Here is a 16,472-nt window from a genome sequence, read left to right as displayed (position 1 = left end):
GAGAGCAAGGGCAGTGCTCCGTCTCGGCGGAGGGGCACACAGGGAAGATCCTGGACCCCTGGACCGGATTTAGGTTGCTAGTCCAACCGACTGCAACTGGAATCTTGCGTTTCAGCTCCCACCAGGGAAGTCCTGGCCCGCACGCAGCCACTTTACACCAGCTCTGGCTCCACCCCTCGTCTCCAGCGTCTGGGCGTGGTCGGCCCCTCAGCCGGCACTGGGTTCCTTCACACCCACCCCCCCCACCCCCCCCCCGTACAACTCACCTTGCCAACCTTCTTGAAGGGGTCGCTCCTTGCTTCCGCACCCAAGGAACCGATGGGTGAAACGAAATTTGAGATAGTTACATACATAAGGGATAATATCCTTGGATTAGAGGGCCAAGAATTGGGTCTTCGCTCTCTAGGGAAGCCCCTCTAACCCTGATGGGTTGCTATAACTCCCAGAGATGTGATTAGTCTGGGTAGAGATGCAGACGTCTTAGTTTACCGGTTCCCAAGTTCTGATATGGGTGTGCCCACATCACTTAAACATTGTTACCTTCTGTTGACCTCCGCCAGGACAGGCCATGTGGAGGAGGCACTGCGCTGATGGTGTGGTGGCCTAAAACTGGAATAGAATCAGAGGCAGCCTCAGGAAGGAAAGGTGCCTGTTAACAGGTGCGGTAGAGCTGCACAGTGCGTGCAGAGAACCTGAAATGCCCACCAGAAACAAAGTGCCCACTGATCTCCCATTTTTGTCTCAGTCTATGCAGTTTGTTTTGTTTTTGTTTTTAAGCATTCTTGTTTCACATAAAGGATCAGGAGAATAATTGCATTCTTTCTGTCTTGGTTTTCTGATGCTATCTATACCTGTATGCCACAGATGGGGTAATTTATAGAGCTTTATCTAGCGCACTGTTCTGGAGGCTACAAGTCCAAGAACATGGCACTGACATCTGGTGAGGGCCTTCTTACTGCATTGAAACATGGTGGAGGATCTCACATGACAGAACAAGTATGCTAGTATGGGGCACCCACTCATAAAGCCACTAAAGCCAATGAGGGTTCTACCTCCAGCTACAATTGGCATGTGACTTTGGGGATTAAGATTCTAACTTCTGGGGGACAAACCCCAACTTGCGGGGGCTCTACCCAACACTAACTGGACCACACATCACATTCTGCCATTTTAAATGTCTTTAGGCTGATTATTGTGGCTACCTGTTTTTAGCTGATCATTCACCATTTTAGCTAAATTCATCAATATAGCACAAGATAGAACTGGGAAGTTAAGGGACAGCCACAAGCTCTGGACAGTCCCCTCAAGATAGGGTTAGATTGGGGTTGCTAAACCCACTCTCAGGCCTCAGGCTGAGAGCAGCGCTTGTCTGGAGACCAGGACCAAACTCCAGGAACAGGTGTTGCCAGGCTGGGAGCCAAGAAAATCAGTTCCTCTTTTGGGAACTTAGAGGGAGTGGAATAACACAGATCCAGTCCTCTCAGACCATGTTCCATCTAGGATGCTGTGTAGTAGGGTCTCAGGCTGGAATTCTCAGAATACTCCCATTATTGCTGCTAGCAAATCTGGAGTTTAACTCTAGTTCTGACCTTGAAAGAGTTAAATTGTCTTGATCTTAACAAACGAACCCAAAACCAAAATACCTCAAGGATGGTTTTCAGAAATTTATAAGGTACTTTACAGTTCCAAGATCTTACCACTCTGGGGTCCCTCTTTCCTTTAAAAATCAAACAAACAAACAAAAAACCCAAACAACCACTGAAGGGCTAGGGTAGTAGCGCAGTGATAGAGTGCTTGCCTCACATGTGCAAGGTCCTGGGTTCAATCCCCAGCACCACAAACAAAACAAATAGATGTGCGTGCACACACACAAAACCAAATCACTGGGAGTAGGTTGGAGGGCAGGAATAGGACTCGGGCTAGCCATTCTCCAAGGACATGTGCTTGTTTCTCCTCCAAAACACCGGTTTAGAAATAGATGGGTTTGCTTCACGATATGTTTAATACAAAATGGCAGAAGCCACTGTGCAGTTGTAACAAAATTAGACTTGAGAAATGTACACAGGCAGTGTACATGGGGTGTCTTGAGACATGTACACAGGCAGCCTCTGCTGGAGTTGAGCCAGGCAACAAAGGCCTGCTTGGGCTGGGCTTTTGCCTGTGGAAGTTTACATGACCAGGACCCACTGGTTCCTGTGGCAGAGCAGTGCAGAACAGCTCAGAGGGGCTGCCAAAGGGGCCAGCATGAGCTAATTCTCCACAAGCCATCTTTTGTCCCCCATGCAGACTCTGCAGGTGTTCCAAAATGGTTGGGAACTGATGACTCAAAAAGCCAGCAAACAATGGTGAGTTTTTGACTTTTCTTTTTCCCCAGAAAAGAGACCACCAAGTTTGAGTAAATGGAGAGGGGCGATGATTCTGCTATACTTAAGCAGAGAGGGCTCCCTGCCAGAGGTTCATCCAAAAGAAGGGGTGGGAATCTGCCTGCTCCCAGGTCACCCCAGGAGGTGGGAGCATTGGGCTTTGAAGTTGAAAAGCAGAGAGCAAGGGCACAGTCACCAGAGCCCTTCCAGCTGCTCTCAGAAAAGACAATATGCTTCCTGCTGAGTCCATTTTAAACTTTCCTGGCTGGTTGGCCCACAGTGCTTGGCAGCCAGTGTAAAAGGCTCCACCTCTTGCAGCGGCTTGAGGGATGGAACCAGAAGGGAAGGTGAGCAGCAGGGCCTGCTTCAGGCAGCTAGGAGGGCTACCAGATCTCTGCTTCCAAAGAAAGGCCTCTAGGTGCTGGACCAAAGGGGTGGTGGATCTTGGGACTAGTGGAAATCTGCGTTGAAGGCTCTGCCAATGACCAACCGTCTCACCTCACTGGTGCCAGCCCCAATCTCATACAGCTTAGCATCTCGAAGAAAGCGGCCCATGGGAAAGTCATTGATGTAACCATTGCCACCTGCAACAGAGTTTGGGAAGAGAAGAAAGGACAATAGAAGCAATGGGCAGTGCAGCAAAGCAAGGAAAGCAAAAAGAAAGCCAAGTACAGTCAGCTCTCAGTATCTGTGGGGATTGGTTTCTGGAAACCATATGGATACCAAAACTGGATGCTCAAGTCCCTTATACAAAATGACAAAGACCACATCATCCCATATATTTTAAATCATCTCTATATTACTTATAATATCTAATGCAATGTAAATGCCATTTAGATAGTTATTACACTGTATTATTTATGAAATAACAAGAAACCCATGTTCAACATAGATGTAATTTTTTTAGTTATAGATGGACACAATACTTTTATTTTATTTATTTATTTTTATATGGTGCTGAGGATCGAACCCAGTGCCTCATAAATGCTAGGCGAGTGCTCTATCACTGAGCCCAACCCCAGCCCAATGCAATTTTTTTTTTCCTGAATATTTTCTATCTAAGCTTGGTTGGAATCCATGAAGTCCATGGATATTGAGGCAGACTGTACAGAGAAACAAGCAATGGAGGTGACTGATTAAAGAGAAGTAGTAAAAGGCAATGAAAGGGAACAGCTTGGAGAGTACCTTGGTGTGGATAGGATGGGCAAAGGGATAGAGCTGGAAGGCCACTCAGTGCTGAGGGCACCAGGCAAAGAAAAGTGGAGAACCACTGGCAGACATGGCAAAAGGGAGACAAGAGTATGGTGTGTTGGCACATGCCTGTTATCCCAGGAGCTCGGGAGGCTGAGGCAGGAGGATCAAGAGTTCAAAGCCAGACTCAGCAACTTAGTGAGGCCCTAAGCAACTCAGCAAGACCCTGTCTCTAAATAAAATATAAAAAAGGGATTGGGATGTGGCTCAATGGTTAGGAGGATCTGGGTTCAATCCCTGGTATCACAAAAAAAAAAAAAAAAAAAAAAAAAAAAAGGGGGGGGGTGAGCAAGAAGAGACAGGGAGGCAGCACTAGGATTCAAACCTAAGCCATGAGGCTCAAGTCTATGCCCTTAATGGTGGGGGTTGAGGGGGGGAGCACTGAAATGAGGATGTTCTACCTGAAGCGTCTCTTTCCCCATTTCCTAGTATCCACAAGAGCAGGTGGGTGGTTGAGGGGGGCACTGCTGAAGGTAGTAGCAACTTGTGGCCTCTAGCACTTTTCTCATCGGCTTTTCCACTTCCTTCTAAAGGGGGCAGAGCCTAGAGGTGGTAGCTCAACTGTTGCTCGCTTAAGCACAGAATGAGAAGTGGAGAGGAAACCTTTCCAGTCAGCGCCAGGTTCCTGGAAGGAGAACATCCCTGGGAGGGAGAGTGGAGACCACTCACCAAAACACTGAATGCCATCCAGGGCTACCTGTGTGGCGCACTCAGCTGCGTAAAGAATCACACCGGCACAGTCCTGTGGGAGGAAGTTACGGTCAGCAGGGCCCTGCCAGGCATGCAGGAGCCGGTCCCAGCAGATGACCCACTACCCCAGCCTCTCCCTCCTTAGGAGCTGGCTCTCACCTTGGCAGTGCAGTGGCCCTCATCGCAGGCCTTGGCAACGTTGTAGACATACTGTCGACATGCCATGAGGCGGGTGTACATGTCTGCCATCTTCCCCTGCATCAGCTGGGAACAAAGGGAGGTCATAGTCAACATGCTGGGGTACTCTTCCCAGTCATCAAAAGTAGATCAACATCAGTGGCAACCTGACAGCCAGGAGTGGGGAAGCAAAGGCACAGATTAGAGATGGGACTTGTCTAGAATGACAGAGATGGAAGTGGATCTAGGGGGTAAGGGGTTAATCTAGAGCTGCTATTGGACACTGCACCTTGAAATGGCCCTTGCTGTGTCTGAGAGGCACTTTTCCACAGGCACTGTCTGTAACAACCTTCATCAACCTCCCACAGCTTCTTTAAACCAGAAGGGTTTGACTAGAAAGGCCACTCCCTTTTCCCATAGCTCTCCACAACCTTTGAGCTTCACTCTTCAGTTGTATTCACCTCAAACAGAAATGGATGAGACAATGTGCTGGATTTACTAAAAATTTTCAAAGCCATACTACATGCTAAAGCAGCCCACATTCCAAGCATTCAAGCTCATTTTGTGTGTATGTGTGTGGGGTGGGTACCAGGGACTGAACTCAGAGGCACTCAACCACTGAGCCACATCCCTATTTTGTATTTCATTTAGAGACAGTCTCACTGATTTGCTTAGCACCTCACTTTTGCTGAGGCTGGCTTTGAACTTGCGATCTTCCTGTCTCAGCCTCCCGAGCTGCTGGGATTACAGGCATGAACCACCATGCTTAGCTCAAGTTCATTTTTCTAGATGATAGTCAATGTCCCACAGTGCATGGCCTGCTTCTTCACTCATCACAAAAAATATGAACCCAATAAAAGTACATTTCATCAAAACACTCCACTCACCTGGAAGTGGCCGATTTTCTGGCCAAAGGCTTCCCTCACATGCAGGTAGGGGATGGTGTGATCAAGGACTGCCTGCATGAGCCTGCCAGGAAAGAGAAAGACACTGTGGAGGTGTCCCATGGTCCCACTCCTGCTAAGTGGGTGGCAGAATGACAGAGGGAAAGGCCCGAAGGGAAAGCTTGGCAAGATATGGATCTGGAATCTCAGGTAGGAAGAAAAGGAGCTTGAGAAACTCTTGTTACCCTGAGGCAGTTACAGCACCAACTAGAGAGCACTTGTGCCCCAACTCTAAAGCCAGAGGTGGGAGTGGCTGCACCTCTGCAGTAGGAGGCATCCGAGCCAGGGCCTCCTGTTTCATATCCACACTACCTACGCAGAGTTGCTCCTCAGGCCTCGGTCTATCCACCTAATGACATTTTCCTTTTGTATGAAAAAAAACAAATGCAGGAGGAGTAAGTTCTTTTTGTCTCTAAGAGAAATCACAGGGGCCAGGAAGCAGCTCCCTTTGGTCCCCCGCCGTGGGAAGGCTGCTACTGCTAGGATAGATCCATCTGCCACTCAGAGGCTAAAAGAACACAGGTCCCCAGGAGCCTCACTTACCCGAGGGGCCCACCCGCCAGCACCAGGCGCTCCAGGTCCAGCCCGCTCATCAGCACGTAGACACCCTTGCTCTCATGACCCAGGATGTTGGCAGCTGCCAGGATAAATGCTAGTCAGAGGGAGAGGCCTCTTCACTTTTATAAAGGGTACTAGGTTGATAACAAGTTCTCATATAAGGCACTAAAATATGTTACTTGAGGTTCAACTAGGGTTCCAGGTGAGAGATAAGGACTGGCTTTACCACTTCCAGTCAGAAGTGGAGCTTCCAGGACCCCAACACCATCCACACTAGACAAAAAGCCTTGAGTTATTGGGTCTTTCCCTTCCCTCTCTGGAACCACTTGGATGGGAAAGAAGAAAAGTTAATAGGTCTATCTAGAAGTCATCCACCTCTTCCTGGTTCTTTCCACATCTGTACCTACATAGGAATCAGAAAATTACCCTCCCCCAGCTTGTCTGCTGTATTCTAGGGTTACCTCCCTGCATTTGGTCCATGAAAGCTGTTTTGTCCAAGAGATGGGCCATTCATTGCTGGTGGGAAAAGCTGCTAAGCACCTATTCTACTAAGCTAGGACAATGGATGGCCTTGGGACCTATAGGCAGGAAACTGAGTATAAAAATTTGACACAAATGATTTGCCTTTAATGCTGGCTGAAACCTTTTTTTTTTTTTTTAAATCAGGGACTGAACCTAGGGGTGCTTTATCACTGAGCCACATCCTCAGCCCTTTTTATTTTTTATTTGAGTCAGGGTCTTGCTAAGTTGCTAGGGTCTTACTGAGATGCTGAGGCTGACCTCAAACTTGTGATCCTCCTGCCTCAGTCTCCCCAGTCACTGGGATTATAGGTATGTGCCACCATTCCTGACTGAATTTATTTCCTTTGCACAAAGAAGGATCTGCATGAATCCCTCTCTCTAGAAGCTCCTTCTAACCACATACTTTTCTGGGATTGGGGGGGAGAGGGATGGTCTGTGCTCAGACACAGAGACAGCCTAACTGGTGAGCAGATCTATGCCTCTGGTCCTATCAGCACATGATAGGGGTGCTGGCACTATCCCAGTGCTGTGTGGTGTCAAATTTTCAGCTGCAACTCAGGGGAAAAAATACTCCTGCCAAAACCAAATCACTTCCACTTCACTGAGTCTGGCTTCCATCATTTTATTCAGATGGCTTTTTTTTTTTTTTCTTTTTTTTTTTTTTTTTAGCTTCTTTAATGAGTAACTCACACGGGTTATCCAGGCAAAGGTACAGGGTATCTGAAGGACAACAGTGAGCTGGGGAGGTCTTACCTCTCACCTTCAGCTACTAGAAACAAAGTCCAAGCAGAATGTGTTATATACAGAGGCAGCACTACCCTTCATCTCAGCCAGTCAGGCATACAGCTGCAGGGACTGTGGCCAGGAGGGACAGCTGTCCAGCAGCCCCAGGCCCACAATTATGAAGATGCATGTCATGAAGGAGCTTATAATGTGAGTCTCTCTCTCTCAGCTTGGGAATAGCCAGATCAACTTGTGAGGAGGTCAGGGCAGGAGTTCCCTCATTCTCAGAGATACTTACCAGGAACTTTGCAGTCTTCAAAGATTAGCTCACAGGTGTTAGAGCCCCTCATCCCCAGCTTGTCCAGCTTCTTGGAGGTGCTGAAGCCAGGCATACCCTTTTCAGGAAACAAAAGAAGGCTCTGGTTAGAATTGCCCCAAGGGAGCTGGTAAAGGGAAGACCCACCTTAGTATCAAGTTCCTGTACCTGCCTGGAATACCAGCTCTGGATGTGAGACTGTTCTATCTTGACACCCTACCCTGTTCCCAGCCTCTACTGTTGCCAGTTATGTTCTCCCCAGTTCTCATGGGAGCAGTTCTTTCCTGGTGAAATGTCTAGTCCTGAACCATCCTGACTTCTTGGCTATGCCTCCCTTCCCCTGGGGACATAACTCCCGAGATACTCTTAACAGCCCACTCAATTTCTTTGTTCTTTTGTCATCCATCCTTCATGGAGTCTCACCTGGGATGAATGCAACCAACTGTGTGCTTTGACCTGGACTACTCAGCTGCGTATGTACTGGCAAGTGCCCAGTAGAGCACAAGCATGTGTTGCACCCCTCCACTCCCCTCCTGGCTGGTGAGAGGGTGTTTTACAACCTGGACATTTCCAATCTTAGCCAGGCCCTGTTTGCTCCAATTCTAGTATCTACTTTCCCTCTTTCTCTGTGGAGGCTACTGTAAATCTTTGCAGGTCTCATTTGTTAAATTTTCTACCATCTCCCCGACAGCTGTGGTCCCCAGCCCTTACATGCACCTGGCCTCCTACAGTCATCAGGCAGATGGTTCATCCACCACTACCTGTAACCCATCCTTCCTTCTACCCAACAAGCCATTGTGTTTTGCTCATTCATCCCACACATCTCAATTTCTCCCTCTCCAATTGTCCTTTCTCTTTACTGAAAATTTCAGTCAATCTCCCCACTTTGAGCTACATCCCCAGCCATCCCCTCACTTTTTTTTTCAGTATTTTTTTTAGTTGTCGATGGACCTTTATTTTTTTTAGTTATTTTATATGTGGTACTGAGAATCAAACTCAGTGCCTCACACATGCTAGGCAAGTACTCTACCACTGAGCCACAACCCCAGCCCCCTTCCCTCATTTTAAAAAACAAACCCAGACTCCCAAGTTTTATTTCATACTCCTGATCTAATTCCCTTTTGCTTTCATGTCAAGACTGTTGGAGGTGAAATCTTCTCCACTTGTATTCCCACCTATAACTCAGCCTCCCCTGCTGTTCTTGCCCAGCTCACCAAGGACATCCTGACCATCAGATCTAGTGGCCTCCTTTCAGTCCTCCTCTTCCTGAACCTCTTTGTATGATCAGGCTCTGTGTACAGCTTCATCTTCAGACTTGACCCATCCTCCCTGGACTCAACTTTTTGGCTACCCTCCTGTCAGTCTTTTTCAGTTTACTCTGTCTCCCCCGACCCCTGAAAGCAGAGCATCATACATGATCAGCAGAAAAAAGCAGCCTTTGGGACCACTGTCAAGAGACAGAAGCCTCTCCGACTCCGTACCTTCTCCACGATGAAGGCTGTGATGCCCCGAGAAGCTGGCACAGCAGCTAGATCTGTCTTGGCGTAGACAATGAGAACATCAGCATCGGGGCCATTGGTGATCCAGAACTTGTTGCCATTCAGGATGTAGTAATCTCCTAAGGGCAGCATATTGCTTACTTGCTCAAGCTGGCTTGGCTTTTCTTAGCTTGTCAGTCTACAGAATCACTGAGCAGTTGAAAAACAATTCTGGAGCCACTCCCAACTATTGCTCCCTCATTCTGCCCATTTAAGCTCCATAGTTGAGAATGCTCTCACCTTTCTTTTCTGCCTTTAGCTTCATGGAGACAACATCTGAGCCAGCATTGGGCTCACTCATGGCCAGGGCTCCAATGTACTCACCGCTGATCAGCTGCAAGGAAAACCCAGCAGGCCTTGTTATTACCTCACAAGCACCCTACAGTACTGGTCTGCCTTTTCCTGTTCACGGTATGCCCTGTCAAACTTCTTTTTCAGAGCAGGGTATTGGTAAAGTTCCAGAAGGGAAGCTCAATACACATAAGGTTGAAAATGTCTCTTCTACTCCCCTTTCTTCTTTATTTCTGTCTTTTCCAGGGATTTGAGTATGCTCAGCAAGTGCTTCACCATTGAGCAACATCCTCAGTCCTTTTTATTTTAATTTTGAGACAGGATCCCATTATTTTGTCTAGATTGGCCTCAAACTTGCCATCTATCTGCCTCAGGCTCAGCTTCCCCAGTAGCTGGGATTGAAAGACTACAGCACAGTGTTCTCTCTCTCTCTCTCTCAGACGGGGGGTTTGCCATGTTGCTAAGGCTGATCTCAAACACCTAGGTTCAAATGAGACTCCTGCCTCTGGGTGCCTCCTCAGCAGCTGGTACCACAGGCAAGGCACATGCCACCACGACTCTGGTTTTCTGTTTCTTAAAGTGGTCTTTGAATCAGTCTTTCCAATCAGGAATCCTGACTCTATTTTCAATTTTTGACGCAAGTATTTTAAAACAACCCTGGGCTTCTTCCTAACTGTATTTGTGGAAGCATACCACAGAAAGCAAGTCTAACTGGCCTCTACCAATGGGAGAGGGTTCCTGGTGGTGGCTGATTGCAGTGAAATCAACATGGCTTTCTTCAATCCCATTTCCTTACCTTGGGGAGATATTTCTCCTTCTGGGCCTCATTCCCATTGCGCACAATCTGGTTGATGCACAGGTTGGAATGGGCACCATAGCTGAGACCCACTGCTCCAGAAGCTCGGGATATCTCCTCCATCACCAGCACATGTTCCAGGTAGCCCAGGCCAGAGCCACCATACTGAACTGGGAGAGGGACAGTGCAGGGGAGTAGAAAGGCGGCAATGTAAAATTGGGACATTGACAGAAATCTAAAATTAATTGGCAGAAAAGAGACCCTTGTAGCACTGATTCCAAGTTGCCCTAGCAAGGTTAATAGGTTGATATCATGGACTCACAGAACTTGTTCAGCTTGCTGTTGCTGGATGGCTGAGTTGTGGTTCAGAAGACAAATCATTGCCAAAACTGTCTTTATCCTAGACACTTATGTGGAGACAAGCAAAAAATCCAAGCACTCACTATTACAAAAATTACAGAAAGGGCTGGGGAGATAGCTCAGCTGGTAGAGTGCTTGCCTTGCAAGCACAAGGCCTTGAGTTTGATCCCCAGTACCACAAAAAAAAAAAAAAAAAAAAAAAAAAAAGTTACAGAAAGACAGAGGCAAATAAATGAATGAAGAAAGAGAGTCTGGAGTCTAATGAACACAAAATGAGCAAAAGGCTGTGTCCAAAGCACCAAAACCAGATATAAAACAAAGGCTGTGTAACTGCCTCAAGAAAGTAATATTTAATGGTGTAGGTTTGGACCCAAAGAAGTAGGACTAGAAACAGCCAGGAGAGCCAGAGCCTGAGAGGAAATCTGGAGGTAAACTATGAGGCAGAGGAAAAAAGAGATACGAGCAGGAAATTTCAGAACTGTCCATAAAAATGAGGTTTGTCTTTGATAGAAAATCCCAAATCAAAGAGGCAAGGTCATCTAGTACTATGCCCTAACCCCACTGTTTAGGTAAAGCCTGGCAAAGCTCTGTGCACATGTTCACTATGACTAAGAAATCATGGAAAGGCTGTAGGGAAAGCGTGGCCTGATTACAACTCTGTGAAGAAAAGCAAAAAGGAATCCAGAGGCCTTAGGTATGCTACTCTACCACTGACCTACAGCCCCAGCCCTAGCTTTCTCTTAAAAGTTTTCCCTTGAAGCTGAGTGTGGTAGTGCATGCCTGAGTCAGAGGCTGAGGTAGGAAGATACCAAATTCAAAACCAGCCTTGGCAACTCAGTGAGACCCTGTCTCAAAATAAAAAAGGTTGTGAGTAAAGTTCAGTGGTAGACTGCCTCTGGTTCAATCTCTGGTAATATAAATAAATACTGCCCTGCTGAAAGGATTTTATCTGATTTCTTTCTGTCTCTTTTTTTCTCCACCCTTTGTTAATGGGGATTGAACCCAGGGGTACTTCATCACTGAGCTATTTCTCTAGACTTTTTCATTTTGAGAGAGATTTGCTAAGTTGCTGAGGGTCTTGCTAAGTTGCTGAGGTGGGCCTCGAACTTGTGATCCTCCTGCCTGAGCCTCTTTTGTCTCTGGGATTATAGGAGTGAGCCACGATGCCCAGCCTTTCTTTTCTTTTAAATGTGGTGCTGGGGATCAAACCCAGGGCCTCATGAATGTTAAACACACACTCTACCATTGAGCTACACCCCCAGCTCATGATTTCTAATCGCCTCTTTTTTCCTTTAAATCCAATCTGATTCACATATTCCTGGAGTGGGTGAGTAGGGTTCATAAACTCCCAAAACATAATGGAAGAGTCTTTTTTAGAAGTCCCCAGCAGACTTCCCTCCAACTATTTTGCATTAAGATGGTGTAAATATTTAAGTGGTTTCATTTTATCATTACTCATGTTGAAACTTTTGTTTATTTTTTGGTACTGGGAATTGAACCCAGGGGCACTTAAACACTGAGCCACATCCCCAGCATTTTAATATTTTATTTAGAGACAGGGTCTTGCTAAGTTGCTTAGGGACTCGACTCACTAAGTTGCTGAGGCTGGCTTTGAACTCATGATCCTCCTGCCTCAGCCTCCTGAACCGCTGGAATTACAGGCTTGTGCCACCACACTCAGTCCATGTTGTAACTTTCTAACTTTCTATTTCAGCTCAAATTCCAGGAATTAACCTATTCCGAGTGCTGAAGAAGAGACAAGGTGAAATATATAGTTGATCCTCCATATCAGGGGATTGGTTCAGGACCTGTCTTAGATACCCAAATCTGAGGATGCTTAAGTGTCTTATGTAATACGTTGTCATATTTGCATAAAACCTATGTACATCCTCCCATATCCTTTAAATAATCTCTAGATTTCTTATACATATAGTTGTTATTCTTTGTTGTTTAGGGACTAATGAGAAGAAAAACATTGACTGTATCATGTTCCACCCTTATTCTCATAACCAGAGTAAATACGGGCCCGAGTAGGGTGGGCTCTCCAGGTTTGGTTGGGGAATCCAAGGCTCAGTTCTTTACAGGGCACTGCAAGTCAGGTTGGGCCTCTCCTTTAGAAGCCAATACTTGAACCAGGGTTCCATTAACTCCCTATCCTCTCTTCATGAAAATGAGTAGTAAGATCCATGGGGGGCAGTGGTCAGCCCCTAGAGAGCCTATTAAACACATCACCTGGCCATCTCACCTAAAGGCCCAAAAAGACATCCCTCTCATTCCCAATGATTTCCAGGGAGTCCCGACAGGGTTATATCTGCCTTAACTAACATCCCTGCCTAGAAGCCACTCTTTGAATAGAACTTAGAAATTATGATAGTAAAACAGAGACACTAGGACAACTGCTTGACTCAGAGAATTTTGGAAAAAAAAAAAAGTTCTAGGTGTCTTTGGGCAGTCTTTCCCTCCTTCCTGTTTCTTTTGGGAATTGAGTGAATAGGCACTCATGGAAAGTTCTCTTTAGGGAAAGAAGTTATACTTACCAGGGACTGTTATGCCCAATACTCCCAGGCTCCCCAGCTGTTTCCAAAACTCCTGTCAATAGAAACAAGTACAGAATTGTAAGAAGGCAGCTAGCCATCTGTGGCTGCAACAACAAGACCAAATGCTTCAGAGAGAGAAGCTACATTCTTAGGGAGGCTTCTTTTACCAGGAGATGGTGGGAGCCCTTCCAGGCAGCAGTGCAACCTAGCCACACTCCCAACTGCCCCCTGTCCCAACCTTATGACTCACTCGAAGGTTCTTGAACTCGTTGCTATGATCAATTTCCTGGGCCTTGGGAGCCAGGTGCTCCTGAAGGAACTTAGCCATAGTCTGACGAAGCTAGAGGGAGAAAAGAGGACAGATGGTGCTGAAACCAAGATATTATTGCCCTGAAAGCAGCTTCTCCAGTATTGAGAGCACATTCTGAGAACCAGGCCCCAAGTAACCTCACCCAATAACATTAAATTGAAACTTAGAGGTCTTACTAGTTAATTTTCCTCAGAGATGATCTTCAATCTTAAGATCCTCGGTTTAAATCTTCTCCACACACACCTCAGACAGAGAACTAATCTCCAAAGTTTATAAAGAACTTAAAAAACTTTACACCAAAAATACAAAGAACTTAATCAATAAATGGGCTAAGGAACAGGATAGACACTTCACAGAAGATATACAGGTGATCAAATATATGAAAAAGTGCTCATCATCTCTAGTAATTAGAGAAATGCAAATTAAAACCACCCTAAGATTTCATCTAACTCCAATTAGAATGGCTGTCAAGAACACAAGCTAGGGCTGGGGAGATAGCTCAGTTGGTAGAGTGCTTGCCTTATAAGCACAAGGCCCTGGGTTCAATCCCCAGCACCGCAAAAAAAAAAAAAAAAGAACACAAGCTATAATAAGTGTTGGCGTGGATGTGGGGGAAAAGGCACACTCATGCATTGTTGGTGGAGTTACAAATTGGTGCAGCCACTCTGGAAAGCAGTATGGAGATTCCTCAGAAAACTTGGAATGGATTGACCCAGCTATCCCACTCCTCTGTTATACCCAAGGACTTAAAATGAGCATATCACAGTGATGCAACCACATCAATGTTCATAGCTGCTCAATTCACAATAGCCAGATTGTGGAACCAACCTAGGTGCCCTTCAATTGATGAATGGATAAAGAAACTGTGGTATATATACACAATGGAATATTGCTCAGTCATAAAGAAGAATAAAATTATGGCATTTGTTGGTAAATGGATGAAGTTGGAAAATATCATGCTAAGTGAAATAGGCCAAGCCCCAAAAAACCAAAGGCCGAATGTTTTCTCTGATAAGTGCATGACGATATATAATGAGGTGAGGGTGGCAGCGGGAAGAGAAGAATGAAGGAACTCTGGAAGGTGTAGAGGAAAATGGGGTGGAAGAGGGTGGAGGACAGAAAGATAGTAGAATGAAACAGGCAGTGTTACCCTATGTATATGTATGATTACATGAATGGTGTGAATCTACATTGTGTACAACCATAGAAAAAAATTTTAAAAAAAATGTACTATCAGAGAACAAAAAAAAAAAGATCCTCAGTTTAGACAGCTTTTAGATGATTATTATTTTTTATTATCTTATTTTTATTTTCATTTAGGATCCAACTCTTCAGAGCAGCTCTCAACCGTCTAGGGCCCCTGGAGAATCACATTCCCTGGCACTCCAGCTAGCCTCCAAGTGAACACAGTTTCCTTCCTGCAAGAAAGTCTCTAGTCTAGTCCTATTTGTAACCACATTTTTCGAGTTCTTTGTGTTTTGGCTCTAATCAATTGAAAAATGACAGCAAACCTCACTGGCATTTCAAAATTCCTTGTTTATTCAAAAAGAGATTCCCCTGGTGATTATTATGATCAACCAGGTTAAAGAATCACAGCCTATGACAAGATTCAAGCATAAATGAACTACATGCAAGTGCAGGACCCTTTTGCCACAAACGGTAGTTCCATTCGATCCACCAAAACACCACCATTCTCCCAGGAGCTTTCTTCCTTAACTCCCTTACATCCCTCTGGCAGCCCTGCTTTGCTGTCTCAAATCTTCCTTTCACAGAGGTGAAGATGAGACTAGAGGACAGGGCCCAAAGGGAGAGGGTCAGCTTTTCGCCCTCGCTCCCAAGTGACGTTCCCATCGCCCAGCGGGCGGGAGCCGCGTCAGCGCTGGCGCTGGACAGGCCTTGCGGCTGGGAAGAGTCAGTCTCCCTACCTGCTTCTGCTCTTCGCTTAGCCCGTTGATCACATCGTCCACAGGCAACAGCGAGTGGGCACGCTGGAAAACGAGGCCGGCCAGGGGCGACAGCGACGGCCGCAGCCTCCAGCTCCACACATGCCGTACCAGCAGCCGAGTCGCAGTCGCCATCTGTTCCAGAACCAGGATCCAGAGCAATTGAAGAATCTCTTCCGGCTCTACCAATAGGGCATCACTGCCCCATCCAATCGGCGAGGGGATGGGTCTCCAGCAGCCAATCACCTTCACCCGCCCTCTGAGGGCCGCACTCTCCTTAGGTGATACAGAGAGCCAATGAACTGTGACCTCGCGTGGCTAACCCTCCACCGCCCGGCGAGTGGGCAAGCGGGTGGCGCGGGATCTGCTGCTGGATCCTACCTGTTTTGGTTTTTTTTTTTGTTTGTTTATTTGTTTTCGGGGGGAGGGGGTGGGGAGGAGGTGGGTAGAAGAGCAAGGAAATTGTCCTTTCATTTGAGTCGGTCTTCTTGCGTTGAAATAGCAAACCCCAATTGCAAAAATCTCTGTGGGCAAAGCAAAGCATTAAAACAGAAAACTGCCCAAATGTCAATATTTGGGAATAAATTTGGCAAGCAAGCCTGGGATAGTTAAGATTTTTAAAGTAGCGCTTGTTCTAGTATGCACATTGATTAATTTGGTAAAATTTGTTTTATTATGTAGCAGGATTTGTTGCTTTTGATTCGTGTTTTATGGGAAAGAGGTTATTAAGGAATAACTCTCCTTCAAATTATATAATGTGGTGTAAGAACGTCAGGCGGGACTTTTTTTTTTTTTTTTATAATGGGGGTGGGAGGGCAAGAAAGGAAGAATGGTGTTGAAGGAATTCACCCTCTTATCTTCTTTCCCCCTTTGCAGCTTTTCCTCCTCTGTGTCGGGTCAATGCCATCGCAGGTGGTGTAGCACCCTGAGTTCAAAAATGGGACTTTACAGTCTGGTTACCTAGTTGTGGGACTTTGGACAATTTTCTTGGATCTCTTCAGTCTCTTATCATCTGTAAAATAAAAACAATATCAACCACTTCCAAGCTATTATTATGAAGAATAAGAGATTGCATACTTGGGCTGAGGGAGTAGTTCAGTGATAAAGCATGTGCTTAGTATGCATGAGGCCCTGGGTTCATTCTCCAGTCCCC

The 16,472-nt window shown here is 46.2% G+C and overlaps 1 protein-coding gene across 1 annotated transcript; it reads right to left on the bottom strand.

Annotated features, from left to right (window-relative positions):
• Nucleotides 1–1,983: 1,983 nt before the first annotated feature.
• Nucleotides 1,984–15,490, bottom strand: IVD (isovaleryl-CoA dehydrogenase). Its single transcript, XM_079126124.1, has 12 exons — nucleotides 15,302–15,490; nucleotides 13,317–13,406; nucleotides 13,067–13,118; nucleotides 10,170–10,339; nucleotides 9,323–9,416; nucleotides 9,026–9,162; nucleotides 7,527–7,623; nucleotides 5,969–6,062; nucleotides 5,369–5,450; nucleotides 4,464–4,568; nucleotides 4,284–4,356; nucleotides 1,984–2,947 (listed from the first exon to the last, which is right to left on the bottom strand). The coding sequence occupies exons 1-12, from the start codon at nucleotides 15,452–15,454 to the stop codon at nucleotides 2,814–2,816; spliced, it is 1,281 nt and encodes a 426-aa protein (XP_078982250.1). The 5' UTR covers nucleotides 15,455–15,490; the 3' UTR covers nucleotides 1,984–2,813.
• Between the last annotated feature and the right edge of the window lie 982 nt (nucleotides 15,491–16,472).

This window comes from Sciurus vulgaris (assembly GCF_902686455.1).
Source record: "Sciurus vulgaris genome assembly, chromosome: 2".
NCBI lineage: Eukaryota > Metazoa > Chordata > Mammalia > Rodentia > Sciuridae > Sciurus > Sciurus vulgaris.
The sequence above is the reverse complement of the archived record's forward strand: the minus strand, read 5'-3'. Positions and strand labels throughout refer to the sequence as shown.